Source organism: Zosterops lateralis (assembly GCF_965231275.1).
Source record: "Zosterops lateralis genome assembly, chromosome: 5".
NCBI lineage: Eukaryota > Metazoa > Chordata > Aves > Passeriformes > Zosteropidae > Zosterops > Zosterops lateralis.
The window spans coordinates 36,908,084-36,926,700 of record NC_139766.1 but is presented as its reverse complement, the minus strand read 5'-3'; the positions used below and the strand labels follow the sequence as shown (position 1 = coordinate 36,926,700).

The 18,617-nt window shown below is 34.3% G+C and overlaps 1 protein-coding gene across 1 annotated transcript in view; it reads left to right on the top strand.

Moving 5' to 3' along the window:
• Nucleotides 1–18,617, top strand: part of GALNTL6 (polypeptide N-acetylgalactosaminyltransferase like 6) — a gene marked incomplete at both ends in the record, with an annotated part of 414,831 nt that overhangs the window by 187,234 nt on the left and 208,980 nt on the right. Inside the window, one exon of the mRNA XM_083860887.1 lies at nucleotides 4,299–4,465. Coding sequence (XP_083717013.1) covers nucleotides 4,299–4,465 — 167 coding nt within the window. The remainder of the gene's footprint in view (nucleotides 1–4,298; nucleotides 4,466–18,617) is intronic.

Below are 18,617 nucleotides of genomic sequence, written 5' to 3'. Positions count from 1 at the left end.
AATAATGTGCTTTTAGGATCTTTAAGTATTTATCCTCTTACCAGTATGGGAATGATGAGCATACATACAGAGCCAGGGCTGATTACAGAAAACGCTTTCATGGAAATTATAGTGATCAAAGCCAAAGTAAAAAATCAATTTGATATACTAATTTCAGGTAGACTGATTTAGTTTTCCACCCTCAAATCCCAAAATTATAAAATATCATGGCAAGTTTTTCTTCTGAAACTTTATGTGTGTTTATAGTAATATATATATCTCATTCAAACTATATATATATATATATAGATATATTACTATAGATGTATATATATGTAGAAAATGAGTTAACAGAGTCAACCTGTTTTCATTTTCATTTGCCATTTAAATCAGTCTGGTTAGTGCAGAGTTCTCATATGTTATTTTAAAAGTTAATCCAGTTTAAAGTGCAATTTAGGCAAAAAGCTAGTCCTGATAGAAACAAGCTAAAAATAGCAAATAATACATTCCTATTAAAATTATTTTGAAAAAACTAGTATTTGTATCCATTTTTCAATTCCCCACTGATTTTTTTTTAATTCCTTAATCAGAATATGATGTGACACTAAAGATCTATAGTAGAATATTTGCCTTTATCAGTTGAGCTATGATTTCATAATTAAGAGGAGAGCTTAGAGTAATGTTGATTGACATCAGCTATGTTGCAGTCTTTTCTACTGAGTTACGTCTTGGAGCAAACCCCTACTTGCCTGAAACTGGCTGAACTGCCTATCTGTCCATCTTTAATCTACTGACCTCTTTTGAGTATTGATTTTAGGATTTATTTCCAGGCCTCTGTGAATTTTCTACTATTTCAAGCCTCAATGAAAATCAGTGTGCTCTTTGGACATTTTATTCTGCTATTGAAACTACCTGAATGATACTTACGGTCCACATAAAGCCTATATTTATTTAGTGCACAAGTAATTTGCTGTGTCTTTGTGTGGAGGATGACAATTGGAGCTGCTGTGTTCAAGTACAATAGTTTGATAAAGTGATACAAATTTGACTTAATTTTCCATCAAAATTTTTAGGCTCTGGGAAAAACATTATTTTGCTCAGTAGTATTTTAAGTATTTCTGTAGGTAGTCAGTTTCATTTAACATGTATGCCATAATTTAGACAGTTTTACCTAATGTATACATGAGGTTATGGTAATCTTTTATACATAGCATTTTTCCTTTCTACACCAAACTTTTATTTTTTATTTTAGTAAATTTTGTTAAGATTGTGTTCTTCAGGAAGTATTAAAGAATCTTGAATTGCAATTTTTCATTTCTTTGGAGACTCAAGAATTTCCCTTTTGAAACAAGAAGCAATGTCTGTAGCTCCTAAATACTTTTGCAGCCAGTTTATTTTGTATCACTTCTAAAACTCAGGATATAAAGAAGCACACTCGTGGACTTGGAACAAATGGTGCATGCTTTATATATGTTTATTCTCATGAAAATATATTGCATTATTCTCATGGAACATCCAGTGTCTCAGCTGTGGAGGTCTAGCTGCATCTTTGTTGCAGTTTATGGACTTTTCCTGAGCATTACAACTATTCTTCAGGTGTGTCCTGCAGCCCATTACAGCACAGAGCTGGCTGCCCTCTGCTACAGACAGTGCTGAATAGAACTTCCAATAAAGTGGAGTTCATGTTGCACTTTTAAAAACCGGGATCTTCCGTTGTGGTTGGAGTCTCATGTCAGGAGAACAAGGGGCTAAAAATGAGCTGAATTCCACTTGCTGGAAAAAGACAAGTAAAACACTACTATGAAACCTAGCAGAAAATGATGGAATTTAAGGTTTCATTTCTAGGAATTTGAAATCTGGCCAGGTTGTTTTTTTGTTGGTTTTGTTTTGTTTTTAATCAGAGAAAGGCCATTTTGATGGTTCATGGCTCTTACTAGAAACAATTCACATATAGCCAGATACCTTTGCAATGGCAATAAATAATAAACGTAAATGAGGATTAAAGGTCAAAGCTGAATGATGGAGAAATGTTCAGAAAGTATAAGATGCTTTCCTCCTCTAAGTGAGCCTCTGTTTCAGATCAATCTGTTGAGCAGGAAGAATGCAATAATTGTAAACTAAATCTACATCAATGTTGATTCTCCTTCTCAACACTTTAGCATATTGAATTACTCTGAAACTGTCAATGAAAATATCCAAATCCAATGACCTACCCCATCCTTACATGCATAACATGGTTACAATCTTAACCATGCAAATTTTAATGCAACTGCTTTCAAAAGGTAACTTGTTAACTGGAGAGCTGACTTTTTAAAAAACAAGTGGCATTCTCATGTGTTTGGGTGTTTGGGGTACTTTTTTCTTACTCTTTAGAAGTTTTTAATCTGACATATGTGAGTTTCTTTTGCTTGGATTATTTATTATTATTATTATTATTATTATTATTTTATTTTATTTTATTTTATGGAGGTGCAAACTTGCTAGTTTTGAAATAATATTTACTGGGAGCCAAAAATACTGAAGGAAAAACTTTTGCTTTCAAAAATAGCATGAGAGTTCTATGTCTGTTAGTTACATTTGTTCTAGTCCAAAAAGCATCACTGCTGACAAACAGCTGGCAACAAGGTGTTGGAGTTGGTAGGTTGGTAGGTCTTTCTTAATTTGCCAACTGAAACAGCTACGTATTAATAATAGTCTTCATTTGTTGTATTTCTTCCTGCAGATAAGAAAAAGAATTTTACTAAATTCTTTTGTTGCAGTTGCAGAAGATTTTCTTCTTCTCATAAAACATTTATATAGACATACTGAGGCTTTTCTGTCACTAGATAATGAGCACTGTTTTCTCCAAAACTCCACATTATTGCAAAGCATCTGTCCTTTTTCCAGTGTGCATATATGTTTTACCAGCAAGTTGCTTACTAAAACATTTCCACAATGATTATTTCAGAAAATGGCTTGTCATTAAATTAATTCTCACTGTGTTTTAGGGAGAAAAATCTGAACTACAAATTTAAAGACCTTTTAAGTAAAGTATCTAAATCTAGTTTGCTTATTTACAGCTACATAACAGTTAATATTTTGCAAATACAACTATAGTAGCTATGAGTTTTTATTATATTTTTGGAGCATTTCATCAGTGTGGTTAGCTGTGTGGTGTATTGATTTCTAAGTGACATTTATAAAGAGGAAATACAAACTAAGCTGCAAATGTATGTAAATCAAAATTATATCCTATAGCAGTTTTTGATATGCATAGTTATGCTTTCTGACAAGGAGCATAGATGTCTATACTTTTTTTTTTAACCCTAGAATTTGCAGGGCTAAAATTTTAATTTTTTTCATTTATTGCAGAGCTGACAGGTTTCTGCTCTAGGGATACCTTTTTCAGGATGTGACTTTGTTTAGAAGAATGAGAAATCATTCAGTTACTTTTTCCCCAGAGGTGAAAATGCCAGGCTTTGTAACAACAGAGGAATGTGTCCCTTTTTTCTTTTTTTCAACAAAACATGAAAGATGAAATACTATCAGTTGCAGTAATCTAAAAATTTGTCATAAAATATTTTTGGATATTAAGAGACAGTGATTTGCATGGCCATTATTTATTTTTGAATGTTATGTTTTTTCTTTCTGAAATGTGTAAACAACTCAATATTGAAAACAGTTGGGTCAAGCACTGATATTCCATAGCTGCTGTGCAATTAAGATGTTGAACGTGCAGTGCTTTCCTTTCAAAGATGAAAGCTTGTTTACATTTCCTTGTTTATAAGACTGCATTTCCAGAATTGTGTGTTGTTTTATCTCTGTGCTTAATAGGAGCATTAATTTTGGATCTGTAGGTGTGAAGTTGGATTTGTATGTGTGGATGTTGTTGTTTTTCATATTGTAAGCACATATCACCCTGGATAATACTGAATTGTTTTCTAGTGTTTATCTCTTTGTAGGCCAAATTGTTATTTCAGATTAACTTCATATTGTGTTTCAGAATTCTTTTTGATAAGAGGATTTGGTTTTTGGAAATGATGTCATAGAAGATATGTAATCTGTTTTATTGCAGGAAAAAGTTTTCACTGAGGGAAAATAATTCCAGGCAGTTAGATTTTTTCACTCATTCCACTTAAATTTTGTCATTGTTCCAACTTATTCACTGTTGCAAGCAACGTGTTTTAATCAGTCCAGCTATTTTCACATGAAAGTACTGCTTGATTGCACTGTTGAATTTTATGCCAGAAAACATGTTGGTTGAATGGCCCAAATGGGTGACAGGATATGCCAACCCAGATTTCCAGTGTGCTTATACGATTATTTCCTTGCCCCTGCAGCTGTAAGCACAAGGTGTACTTGGAAACACTACCCAACACCAGCATCATCATCCCGTTCCATAACGAGGGCTGGACGTCGCTCCTGCGCACCATCCACAGCATCATCAACCGCACTCCGGACAGCCTGATCGCAGAGATCATCCTGGTGGATGACTTCAGTGACAGAGGTAAGGCCCACATTGCTTTCATTTGAGCTCGAAATTTATAATGCTCTGTGGTCCAGAGAGAAACGAAACAGATGCAAAACCAGCCTTGAAGTACTGTTTGATTGTTAGCAGGAATTAGCATTTATAAGATGCTTTTGTATTTCGGTATTCGTGGTTTTTTTGGAATGAATACTAAAATTCCTGTCAAAGGGAAGAGAGACTGTCAACTGTTAATGAGCCTTTATTAATTTTGTATTTGGAATGTGATTACTGAAATACTGCAAACTTTAGGATTTCCTCATCTTTTCCCTTCACTTCTGTTTTACTCTGAAAATATATCAACTGAATCTAGAGTTTGTAGATGCTCTAATAAATGTAAAATTAATACATTGTCACTTAACAAACGCTATAAAAGAGAAGAAAATAATAGGCTTCTCCTTAGTTTGCCTCAGAAAGCTATGGATGCAATAAGGATGTATTTTAATGACATACATAGTTGGATGCAACACATTCGGTTTTGATCCTGGAATTTTATTGAGCCAGGCAGATTCACATACTAATACAAAATATCCATACAGAGAAATGAGGCTCTTTTGAATAAAATGTGAAAAAAAATGCTTTGGAATAGTTGATCAAAATTTACATCATTTATATAAAGTAAAATTAAGAAAACTTCAATCACTTAATGTCTTGCACTGCCATTACTTCTTGAATGCAGGACAAAAAAAGGAATGCCTCAAATTCCTTAAATAAATTTTTACAGTTCTTTTGGTAAAATTCCCCCATGATATGGAACTAAGAAATAGGTTGGTATTTTTTCAAATTTCAGTTCATCCCTTAGAAATTTAAGAATGAAGACATTTGACTTTGGTGTTGCGCGGGGTGGGTTTTCTGTTTCTGTTGAAACATCAGTTGCTGGTGTGTATGTGAGCTTTGTTCTGAGTAGAAAAGAGAGAACTGTACCCTTTGCTAATGTTTTACTTAAAACCTTTGTCTCAGCTAGGAACTTAGAGGAGCAGATTTCTGACCTACTGTTTTAAGAAGCCCCTTGGTGAGTGAAAGACATAATAGTAGAGCGCTGCAGTAGCAGAACCATTTTTGTAAGATTTTTTTTTTTTAAACTTGATATTTCAGGGTTTAGAAAGATAAATGCTGCACACATCTATCTTGCCCTCTCATATCTGCTGGTTTACTTGCAATATTTCTTTTGATGAACTGCCTCTCGATCTGTAATGCAATTTAAGTGAAATTGTGAAGTGAGTACAATTCTGACTATTCTATGTTTATGAAATCTAGACCAAAGATGAAAGTTTTTGAAATCAGACCTGTAAAACAGCATGACCAGGCTGTTTCTGCAGGCTAACAATTTCCCAGCAGTAAACAACTCCTGGGAAAATCTGTAAGTTGGTTTTATGAGGTATCTGACAAGTAAAAAAGCTTTTTCTTTTTTTTTTCCTTATTGGCTGAAATAGCAGCTATTGAGGCAATGCTTGCTCAATATGGTAATACTGTAGCATTTTTTAAATGAAGATCATAATCACTATTGTTGATGCATTTTAAAATATGTTAGTGTTTTGTAATCTACTACCAGGTTATTAGAAAAAGAATTAATGCTAGTAAACAGGTTCTTGCCCTTTCTTGCATGCTCTTTGTTTCTGCTGATTGCTGAAAGTAATATTGTTGCTATAACACCATAAAAATCTCCAAATTCTTCTTCATTTCCAGTTATATAAAGCTATCTGACTTTTCAGTGGAACAGTTTTCAGCTGGTTCATATAGCATAGAAATGTTTAACAAATTGTTTAACATAAGTTTGAAAAGCTGAAAGAAATCTACAAAGCAGACTTATATGAAGCTGGACCTAGAAGTGTGGTACCAGTAAAATTATTTACTTCTGTTTATTGCTTTTATTAAAATAAAGTTCAGGAATGTGCTTGTGAGTGGTTTCCAGTTTTGAACATATTTGGTACCATATGTTTTAAGAAGAGATAAAACAACAAAAATCTGCTTCGGTCTCTACTCTGAATTCAGTAACATTGAGGTCAGGTGAATCATTTTCACACCTGAAGTCAGTTTAATTCTTGCATTTGTGATCCTCTAGACTTAACCGAGACTATACTGTGTTTTCTTGTGCTGTTCTTTTCTCTTTTATGAGGTGGTCACACATAATAGAGTTGGATTATTTTATATTAAGAAAATGGTGACTGATATTTATCTCTGGCCCCTCCCAGTTCATAAAATAACCTGTGTTTACGAAGCGGCAGATTCTTTTACCCTTTAGTTGCCTTTCTAAGAGTGAGAGGAGTAAAGCAGCATAAAAGATATTGGAGCCTGATTAGGCAAAATTGGGTGTTCAGATGTTGTTATAGAATCATTGCAAGCAAAGTTTACCACTGTGTTGAGGCAGAGTAGTGATTAATGATAAATTCATATCCCTTTTCCCTTTTGTACAATTTCTTCATGAAGCTTCATGTGCCACATAGCTGACAACCAGCTATTATTCTTCAAAATCAGTTATATGTTACTAAAGTGACATATGTATGCTATTCTTGTTCCATTACTTCGTATTATAAGGGAAGAGTTTTCTGTTAGCAATCCAGACATCACATATAGATAGCCAAAAGTGAAAGTGAGGTATTTCAATAACAATGGTATTTTAAAAGTAGTGATTAAATGACAAACGCTTTTCTCTAAAGTTTTCTATTAATCCGACTGTTCCTTTTTACAAACATCTGGGAAGTTATGAAAAGTTGGTTCCTATTAGAAGCAGTAAATTTAAAAAAAAAAAGGATCCAGCATTTTTCCTTCTTTTTAACTAATGCAAATATAAATAACTGAAATGCACTGAAAAACTTTTGATAACAAATGACAAAAATGTTTTTGTGAACAGCTAGATACCAGGAGTTTGCTGGTTTGTCTGTAGAAATACTTACATGCTTTTATTTTATTCATATCCACTCCTTTGGCTTTTATGGTCAAAACCAAAATCTTTAGGTAGTTTCTCCATAATATTCAGCAGAAATTATGACATTTAGATGTTATAAAACTAAAAGGACAGCTGCACATCTTTAAATATCAATATGATACAGACTAAAGGCTTGGTATCATGAGGAAGGTAGGCAAATGTTATGAAACTTGAAAGTGCAATATTTGGTTATGGACTGATTTAATATAAAAAACTACATGAAAATTAAAAATTGTCTGTGACAGAAGGAAACGTAGATTTAAATATAGGTACACAGTTGCAAGATTTCTTTATTCATGTAATTCATAGGGAGTTTTTCGTATTTAAAAATGATGAAGCAACAGGTAAGAGAAAAATGTCTGATTTAGTGGATCTCCATTTCAGTAAAAATAACAGCTGTGATTTATATTGTAAACGCAAATGGCCGAATATTGGTGTACTGGTGAGATGAAAGGGGAACAGAATCTAGAGTTTGTAGGTGTTCTAATAAATGTAAAATTAATACATTGTCACTTAACAAACACTATAAAAGAGAAGAAAATAATAGGCTTCTCCTTAGTTTGCCTTAGAAAGCTATGGATGCAATAAGGATGCATTTTAATGATGTGCATAGTTTACATACTAAGACATGCCAAGTGTTTCTGATTTTCTGATGGATTTGGGGTTGCAAATCCACTACCTGATTCATAGAAGCCACAAAATACATAATAGTAATGTATTTCAAACTTGAAGTTAAAGATCTATCAGTTTCAGTGTAACCTACCATGGGGAATGAGTCTTTATATTGGAGATACGAACACACTTCTGTGTCATTATCTGCAGTGGCTTTGTGTGCGGCTCTAGTTTTTTGTTGCTGGTTTCTGGGAAAACAAGCCTTGTGGAAATTGGCTTTTTTTTTTGGGAAGGTTTTAGGGTTTGTGTGAAGGTTTCTTGAGATGGAGTGGGGAGGATTGGTTTGCAGGTTTGACTTTCAAGATTTGGTGTTTCTTGACATAGTTTGCTCTGAAGTGTGTCAGCAGACAGATCTCTGAAAAAGGATCATGAAGCAGAATATGGGCAACAGTTTTAAAAGAAAGGGCAAAATGGAAAAGAAAACAAGTTTTCATTGGTTCAGTTATGAAACAGCTTGCATTTACAGAGGAATACTAAAAATTCTAGTTAATGTTTTAAAACTTTGGGGAAACATAGATTTGCATAATTCATTAGTTAAACAGTTCATGTAGGTTGCCAGCATATGATAGATTTGTACATCAGCTTTTATTTCTTTTTGTGTTTTAATTACTTTATTAGCACAGTCAGACATGTAGACTGTTACTAGCACAGTATATGCCTATGAATGTAAACTTGACTTGCCCCATTTTGCATTTTGACTTTACCTTATAGTTCTTGAATGAGTACAGCACCTATTATAAGAAAAAATAAACAATCTCACAGCCAGCAATAAATTTATTAACAGTAACAATTCTTTGGCAGTATTTTACTTTGGAAAAAAACCCTTAGATTTGACAAGGGAAAAAAAGAATTTGAAGACTCAGTAGCCGACTTCTTCAACTGGTTCCTGTCACTGGCAATGAACTGGTTTTTTTGGAATAAAATGGCAAACTAGGAAGTTTTCCTTCATGTTGATGAGCCAGTCCCTTCTCATTTTGCTGTCTGTTATGTTCTCCTGTATCTGTCCTCTTGCTTAGATCTGTTTTCTGCATCATTCATTTGAGAGTGTCATTGTGTCCCCTATCAGGTACCATGTGGTTTGTGTCAGACCTCTGAATAGCCCAGCTTAATAATTCAGTGTGCAGAAGCATCCTGTGACTACTTCATTAGAGCTGTAGTTGGTCAGTGAACTTCAGTGCCAGTAATGTGCTTTTCTTCTGTGAACATGGAAGATGACCTGATGTATGACTGGGGTTTTTTAAACTGTAGCTCTGTAAAATACATTGGCCATATTCTACAGTAAGGGTGTAGAGCAAGGGAAGAGAGTTTGTGCTAAAAGCAAAGCTACTCTGTCAGACTGTAAGATTGCACCACTTTTCACTGAATGACTACATGCTATTGCATGAAGTTGACATTTCCTGTATTTTGTTTGTAGACAGTTTATGTAACATCATTGAAATTCAAATGTATGGATGCTTGGCTTCAGATCATGGCTAATGTAACTTTCTGATGAAATGAAAGTGAAAGTTGTATTGTATGAAGGACTGTCTTGTCATAGGAAAGCTCTGCTGTTGACAGAAAGTCTCAGTATAATGAGAGCTCATGTCTCTGAAAATTGCAATGTTAGGTATAGCTCATGTAAGACATTATTTGTAAGAAAGTAAGGGTGAATCTAGGTATGATTCTGTTAGGTTTGTAGACAAATAGTTTTACCTGAAACACAGGTATAACAGAAACAGGCTAGTAAGCCTGTTGTTGCATTCCAGTAATCGCACAAAGGTTAAGAGAGATGTTTTCTGCTTACTGTAAGAATTTTTTGTGGCTTTTCACTTGCTTAATGAACTTTTCTTCACTTTATCCTGGAACTCAGAGTGATCCCAGCAACTTGAGTTGCACTGTTCATTTCACAGATAGCATAAGCAAAACTGGAGCAGAGTTTAATACAGCAAAGTTTTCAAGTGATGTTGACCTTAATATTAATATATTACTGCATCATGTGTACTGCATCAGAAAAAAAAAAAAAAAAAAACAAAAAACTTTTAACTCTATACAAAGGCCAGTCTCATATTTTAAAGCGATTCAAAAAAAGGAAGAAAAGGAAAAGGCCAAATAGAAAATGAATTCAGTTTCAAGATGTCTATATTGACTAGAGGTCTAACTTAATGCAGGATTTCCACTTTTATACTTGTGATATTGAACTATCAAATGCCTCTTTCATTTCCTCTACAATACACTCAGTTACTTGAATTTCATGGATCTTGGGCTTGTTTCTGGTCAAAATACTGTCACTAAAAAAAGTAGAACTTTAAAGATATCTATGCATATGTTGGAATAAAGTGATTTGAATCTATAATAACAGGTTTTCTGTTCTTCACTCTAGATTCTCAATTTCAATAATTTAACATTTTAAATTCTGTTGTGGAGGAGTTCTTCTGAAATTACAGAGTACAAGATTTTACCTTCAGCTTTTTGATGTACCTTGCAATAGTAATTTCATATTTGGAGGCATTTTGACGTGACAGAATGGCTTTACCAGTGGTAAAGGAAGGGTTGGCCTGAGGTTGGTAAGAGTTCAGCTCAGAAAAATAGTGGTTATTTTGAAGGCAACTGCAGCTCATCTCAAAACGCATTTCATTTGCTGGAGTAAAAGTATTGTCATGTTGTGAGAAAGTGAGAGGTGGGAAGAATTTCAAATAACTGAAGTTTTACACTTTACCTAGCAGAATTGGGAATGTGTCTGCATTGGGATCAATTTATGAGTATCTCCCACATGCCAGTGCTGCCTTACCTCAGGAAACTCAATTACAACTTGGCTGTAAAAATGAAAACTCCAGTGATGAAATATTAATATGAAAACAAATTCTTACTTTTCACACAGTTGATCAGATTGGTCATAATAGGTAAGTAATTTCACTTTTGAGTACGTGTGGAATCAGAATACAAAGCTTTTGTTTCCACAAGCTCTATACTGCATCCCTTTTGTGTGTGAACATCTGAGGAATTCTTGAGATGGGAACCAATGAGCAGCCTGTGCTTAGCAAGACTGTGTTCTCTGGATGTCAACTTCTAAAATTGTTATGCTGTGCTTATTTCAAGTGTGGTTCATGAGAGACCTGAAGTAAATCTGGATTTAAAACAGTATAGTTATTCTGAGTAGTTTTGAAATAATAGAAGCACGTTTATTCATGTGGCAAATTTTTCTACTCTGCATCTCATCTTAGGTTTACATTTCCTTAGGCTTAAATTGAATTATGGCTGAAATTACATAATTTTAAAATTCCTCATGTGGAATACTCAAATTTGATCTTGTAAACAGGAAGGAAAATTTCTAACTCTGCATAAACACTGGTTTCTACATTGGCTTTTCTCTGAAACATAAGCTGTTTACTTTCCACTTGAAAAAGCATTATTACATTGCAGTAATAGACTAAACAACTTGACAAGAGACTTGAACAATTAGCTCACAATTATCTTCTTCAGCTTCAGTTAATGAACTATGGAAAAGATGCACATTAGTTTCAGAAAAATTTGAAAAGATGTTGTTCTGACTCATTTCCCTACATTTCTTGTCTAAGTTTCTTCTTTTTATTTCTTTTTATAAGCTTGAAGAAAGTTTTTTGTCTTATTTGCATTAGGCAATTTTTAACTAGTATTTCAATTGTATTACTTCCACAACTTCACTGAGTAGTGTGATTGAGATGTTAACTAATTTTTACATCTTCAAATGATATATCCCCTGAATATTTACAATTAAAAACTGGTGATGTAGAATGGAAGCTGAAGTCTGTTGCTTTGGACTTTTTGCAAACATTCCATCTGATCAAATCCAGACTGATCAATTTTCCTTTTCTGCATGGTGCTTTGTTATTAAGAACCAGGACAACAGGCCTGAGATTTTATAAAATATTATTTTTAATCAGCTAATCAACTAGGACTTGTTGTAGTATCGGGAGAAACGATTCTTGCCAAATATTGGTTGTCTGTTATTTAGAAAATTTCTTTTAATTTAAAATTGAATGATCCTTTTCATGCATGAGTGTTGTTTTAGTGTTATCTTTAACTCATTGTCTTCACATTGTACACAGAAAGAGATAGCAACTTTCAGTTTTCAAAGTTCATTGCAGTTGAATAAAACTTGACAAGCTTTTGAAGTGATATTCTAATAGTCTATCCAAAAATGGTAGTTTTTTTACAGTCAAGGCTGCCTTAATTCGAACAATTGAGTTCATTTAAGTAGACTTTAAAAATACATTTCACCTTTCCTGAATGTAGGCTTTCAATTAAGGTTGTAATCATCAAGGAAAATAACATCCTTAAAGAATAGGCAATAGTATTGTCCCTAGCTACATTTTATGCATCTTAAAGAAAATAATTTCAGAAAACCCTTTGCTTAATTTTGCTGTATTATAAATATATTTTGCTTTGTCCTTTTTTCATGTTTGCAAATCATGGGTGAGCCTGAAACCTGCTAGTATTTCAAATATATTATTAATAACATAAGAGAAGTTGTTTTCCTGTTCATTCACTGGTACTGAGCTTCACATAAAGTAAGAGGGAAAAAGAAAAAGGATGTGGGTGGTATAATATAAGGAAAGCTGTGAAATGATCAAAGCAGGAATTATGATTGTCACTCATAAGACAGTTTAAAACCCAGAATTCTGGTAGTAAAACACTGTATTTTACTAAAAGATCTGTAAAAGTCCTTACAGTCAGATATGGGGTATAAATAGTTCTTAATAATTTCCCTGGGAGATGAGTGGGAGAATATTGATTTGGTTGCTAACTAAATGCCTTTTTGTTGGTTGGGGTTTTTTCCCAAACTGCATCCCTTTGTCTTTTCTAGACAGATTCTTATATGTAGGATTGCTAGCAAGTGTTTAGTTTACAAATCTTAATACATCCCTAAGAAAGAAGGCTCCTGTAATGAGGTTAGCAGATGAAAGCCTTAAAAGCTTTATACGTGAAGAACAAAGGTTTGTCCTGCCCTATTATTTTCAGCAACCCTGACAAAATCAGACATGTATAGAGAGTTCTAATAGGTATTCTGATCCTGCTTCATTGATGGAGTAAAACAGTTAATAATTTCCATCCCAGTTCTGGTATATTCTATTTCTGTAAAAACAAATGAATAAACAACAAAAAAGCCTACAGAATATTTTCTTTGAGTATCGAGAGGTGAAATTCATCTATATTAATTTAATCTTGATACTTTTCTTTTGAGATAACCCAGTATATAATTTGACAGCATTTGTTTCTGATGATTCTCTCCTGGATAATGGGAAGCAGTTCCCCCATCATTTTTATTTATTTTATTTATTTATTCTGAATAAATGGAGGCCCCGTTGCCAAAAGCATCTAATTGTTTAGTGTTGTATATGTTTATGCAGATTTTTGTTTTGTGCAATCAAAAATCAAAAGTGTGCTCATGCACATTTGTTCATTGCTCTGTGCATCTTCAGTGTCTCACAGGAAGCTTTTGTGACACATGGAATTGTCTGGTTGCAAATCTTCTTGTACAAAAATGCAATCATAATTTTGATTAACTTGAAAAGGAATGTTTTTGCTCTCAGAAATCACTATCCAGACGTTCAGTCAACTTTGGGGGCTTTTCTGTGTGTGTTCATTTCCCAAATTGAGCTCATGCATCTTTCAGACAGATGGGCAATTTTATGAAGCTTATAAATGGCTGAAAGCTTTAACAACTCTGTCATGCGCAGTTTATTTTTTAAATGCTACGGAATTGTGAAAAAAGCACTAATAACTTGTAATGTGCAGTTATAAAGGATTTATTTTAATAGGAAGAGGTCAAACCGTGTTTTCTAAATTAGAGTAAGTTGGTATGCAGTGGAAAATTTCAGTGAAGAAGAGTGACAGAAGCAAAGCGTGATTTGCTACATACAAAGAGCTTTTAGCATTCTCCTCAGCATTCTCAAGTTACAGGTATAAACTCATTTTACTTGGGGAGGTGATTATTTCCCCCCCCTTTTTATCCAATTGTACATTTATGCATTATTGAGAGCAAGCACACACTTTGGTTTTTGCAGCTTTGCAGAGCTGTTGCATAATTGAGACACCCCACACACAGAGGAAAACCAATACATTGATCTCATTTATGGTCAGTGACTTAACCAGCCTTTGTTCACCTGCTGTAGGAGCCCTCGTATCTGCTCTCCTCACAAATTCAAGAAAATACGCATTAGGATAAATGGAAAAGTGTTTCATGAAAGCAGAATGCACTACACAATATGGAAAAATCTTAATTTAGAACAGGTGATTGCTGGGGATTTTGCTTTTCTTTGGTATAGAAAACCCTTCTAATCACACTGGTAAAATGTTCTGCAAACATGTACATGGCATTCAGGGATGGAGGCTTTCCAGTCTGTTGTTGAAGATGATTTCTGTTTGAGGTCTCTTCTTCCCCTTCATTTGAAGGGCAACATACTGAATTTAAAAAACAGAATTGACATTCTTTGTAAAAAGTGCTGTTTATGCACATCTGTCAAAAAAGCAAACCTACTGCTTTAGATTTTAGCAGGATAAACATGAGTTAGCTGTCTTACTCCATTCCTGCCTCATTTAATCACAGAAGAGACAGGGATTAATTGTTTTTATTTGTGGTGCACTATTTCTAGTTAACAAGGAAATCCACTCATGTTTGTAAATATTCTAACTTCATAAAGTTTCTTTTTAAAATTGTTCTACATTCCTAGTGGAAAGTGATGATGCTTTAAAACATATTTCAAGTATAACGGATCCATTTATGAGAATTTGAAAAAAATATATACTTAAGTCTTACTCCCATAGTCTTGCATAAATCAGTTCCTGGTGTTAAGAAAGAAACATGTACTATGTACAAGTAAATGTAATATATTTGAAATCAGTATCCTTTAACACTATAAAGCAATACAGAACAGATGTTAGTCTTGTTCTTGAGTGGTTTACCTATTGCACTTTTTCAATGACAGATTATGCTAATGAATGAAAAAAAATGAATATAATCCTTACTACATTTGAGTCTAAAACTATTGCAGTTTTTGAATGTGTTTGAAAACACTAGCTGAAGTGCTTCCTTCTTACCTGCAGACTTCATTCTTGTGTTTTTGTATTGGCTGTTTGATATTAATGATAAGAAACAAGCTTTGAGCTACAAACTGTAATAACACATGAACATGGCATTGAAGTTAAATGAGCCAAATTGAGATGCATGCATCTAGTCAGTGTGGATAATTACAGGACCTTACATATACTTTTTAAACATAGTTTCTGGTTGTGTGGTTTTCTTTCTTTGAAGGAAAGTTAAACATATTCTTAGGCAGTGAGTGGCAATCTGTGTGCCAGCTGTGAATGTAAGGTTGCGAAATGTAAAATAGGTTGATGTGCCAATTATGCTGGAGCCCTTTTTTTTGTGTGTGTACTCCTGAAGTAGATGTGATTACATTTTGAAGAAAATTAATGATTATTACTTCTGAACTGAATTGATTATTTCTGTAGAGTCTTGTAAGTCTTGCTAGTTCAGGTACTTCAACTGAATTTAGAGCTTCAGCAAGAACTGTGAGCTAATTCCTTTTTTTTTTTTAAGTCACATATTCATTTCAGTTTTTTGAAGTGCTATCTATTTCAGCTTGGTTTCCTTCATGGAGTTAAGCTGTACCTAAAAAATGCCATATTTTTTAAAACACTATGCCTTGATTATGAATTAAATAATGCTTATAAAAATGCAATTAAAACCAAATTTCCCTTATTTCAATGGGGTGGAATTTGGTAGCCCTTTAAAGAAGTCAGAAATTCTGGAAAGTGTATGCAATAATTAAATGGTAAATTTTTTTTTATATATACCATTCTTTTTGTGGTCCAGAAACCATTTCTGGACCACACTTGTTGGTTGTGGTCATGTCCATTTTTATATGGACAATCACTTGCATTTTGCTGTGCTGTACTGGGCTTTGTTTGTCCTTGGGTTCTTTTAGAGTTCATGTACTAGGAGAGATGAGCTTGTTCTAGTATAAATCAATTATTTTGGCAGAAAAAGATCTGGAATTAAGTTGCTTGTATCTCTGTTAGACTGTCTAATTAAGCTGACATATACTGAGTTGAATTTTAGTAACATGCTTTAGGTTAAAAAAAACCCCAAAAACGAAACCTGACATGTCTGACATGTGCCCAAAAACAGTTGCCCCCCTCAACAAACCCACTTGTTCCCCATTTCACCCCAAAGATCTGCATTCCATAACATGAAATCTTTGAAAAGATTCACAGTCATTTCACTTTCAGTTCATTCCCCACACAGTTTTTCTTTAGGCAGATGATATTTTATTCCAGGATAGAGTCACCTTCTATTCCAATATATTGGCTGCTTCAAGGTAGTTTCTCTGTGATGTGAAAATTGTAACTTGTGTGGCACTCCTGCATTACTGAAGCATCAGCATGAGCTCTGAGGCAATGATACAATGATTTAACTGCACACTATTTGATATAAAATAATTTTCAACTCTAAGGTGTCAGTATCTTGCTATTATAAGTTGTGCTGCAGATGCATGCATGGGTTTTTGGTATTGCATCCTTGCAGTGTTTCTGGAAAGCTGCTTAAATGCATATGCATTCTTGTTGTTAAAACATAAGTACAAAAGAGAGAGAATCCTGCAAGCAGAGTTACATTCCTGCTTGTATAAGAGGGACAAGTATTGGAGCAAAATTGGAGTTTTTCTGTTTCCTGTTCTCACTCTCCTCCTTCAGGCTGTGTTCTTAACGTCATGATTTTCTTGCTTCTTTTAGATTTTTGTCCAAAACACAGTGTCTCTGAACCTATAAAACCCTTCACAGCTAGGGAATGTGACATCCAGTCCCAGGGAACCTGAATGATTCCAGGTTTCAGTAGCTGAGAAAAAAGAAAAGAGGGTTGATGGTGAAGTTATTCTTGGAGAAATGTCTATTGATAGGATCTTGATCAGTACAATCTGCAGGGAGCTGAGGGTCAAGACTGAGAATTTATTTTGCAGAAAACACAGAGGGGGATCATAGCAGAAAAGGATGATTGACAGAAAAAACCAAGGCCAGAAACATAATTCTGATACACTTTTTAAACTTTGGCGTGCATTTGCTTCTCAAGTTTTATCTTGCTGAGTAAGGTTGTGTTTTAAGATGAATCAGCAGTATTTTTCTCATTTTCTCACTGTAGAATCAGAAGGTTGGAACATCTGTCTTATGAAGACAGGCTTAGAGGGGTTGTTCAGCCTGTATAAGGGAAGGCTCTGGGGACACCTTAGAACAGCCTTCTGGTACCTAAAGGGGGCCTGAAAGAGGGTTAGAGAAGAACTTATTAGCTGGGCAGGTAGTGATAGGACAAAGGAGAATGGCTTTAAATTGAAAGAGGGCAGGGTTAGATGTTCTATTGGGAAGAAATTCCTTCTGGGAGGGTGATGAGGCACTAGAACATGTTGCCCAAAAGCTGTGAATTCCCCATTTCTGGAACTGTTGAAGGCAAGGTTGGATGGGGCTGGGAGCAGCCTGGTCTAGTGGAAGGTGCCCCTGCCCCTGGCAGGAGGGTTGGAACTGAATGATCCTTAAGGTCCCTTCCAGCCCAAACTATTCTATTATTAATCAAGTATCGATCACATCTCTAAAAGCAAGTTTCCATCTGCTGTAAAGATAAAAGCAGTTTTTCTGAGTATATTTGTATACAAATGTAATGTCTAGCTAGAGTTCTTCTTGTCTGCCTTAGATAGCTGGACAGAGCTTTGGAATGATACAGTTATCCAAGTTTTCTAATTAGTATGTGGTGTACGCATGTTGTTGATACAATATTTCTAACATATTGTTAGAAATACATACATACTGAGTGTAAATGGAATTACTTAAGTATTAGATATAAATAACGTAGTAACTTCAGTATTCCCTGTCAGAGACATATTTCAGAAAAAGAAGTCCAGAATTTTGAGCATTGTTGGTTCTGACAGTAGCATGCTTAGTTATTTGACTGTTTTATTCAAGCCATTTTGTGAATAGTATTATATAATGCTTTTTGAATCATTCTTGGCATAAAAAGATTTATATTGAATGTTCAAATCCAACTTTGGGGATTGTTGTCAGATCTAGGTGCTATTTATCTTTGTTGCTTTTAGAATTATTGCACAAGGAAACCAGTAATAGTAGGTTTTTGGACATTTTTCTGAATTCAACAATTCTTTTTTTTGTTTGTCAATGTATAAAATAAGATGTTTAATGTGTGTGTTTTTTGAGAGAATGACTTGTTCTAAAATAGTTTAAATTAGCATCCCTCTTCTGTGGCATGCCAGTTCTCTCTTTTAAATTAGTTACAGAAATGAACGGTGTGAAGAAGCTTTGAGCAAAACTAATTAACAGAATCACAAAATTGGATGGGGCCACAGTGGGTCATCTGGTCCCATCTCCCTGCTCAAGCAGGGTCATCCTAGAGCGTGTGGCACAGGATTGCATCCAGACAGCTCTTAAATATCTCCAGTGAGGGAAACTTTACAGCCTCTCTGGACAATCTTCTCCAGTGTTTGGTCACCCACACAGCAAAGAAGTTCTTTCTCAAGT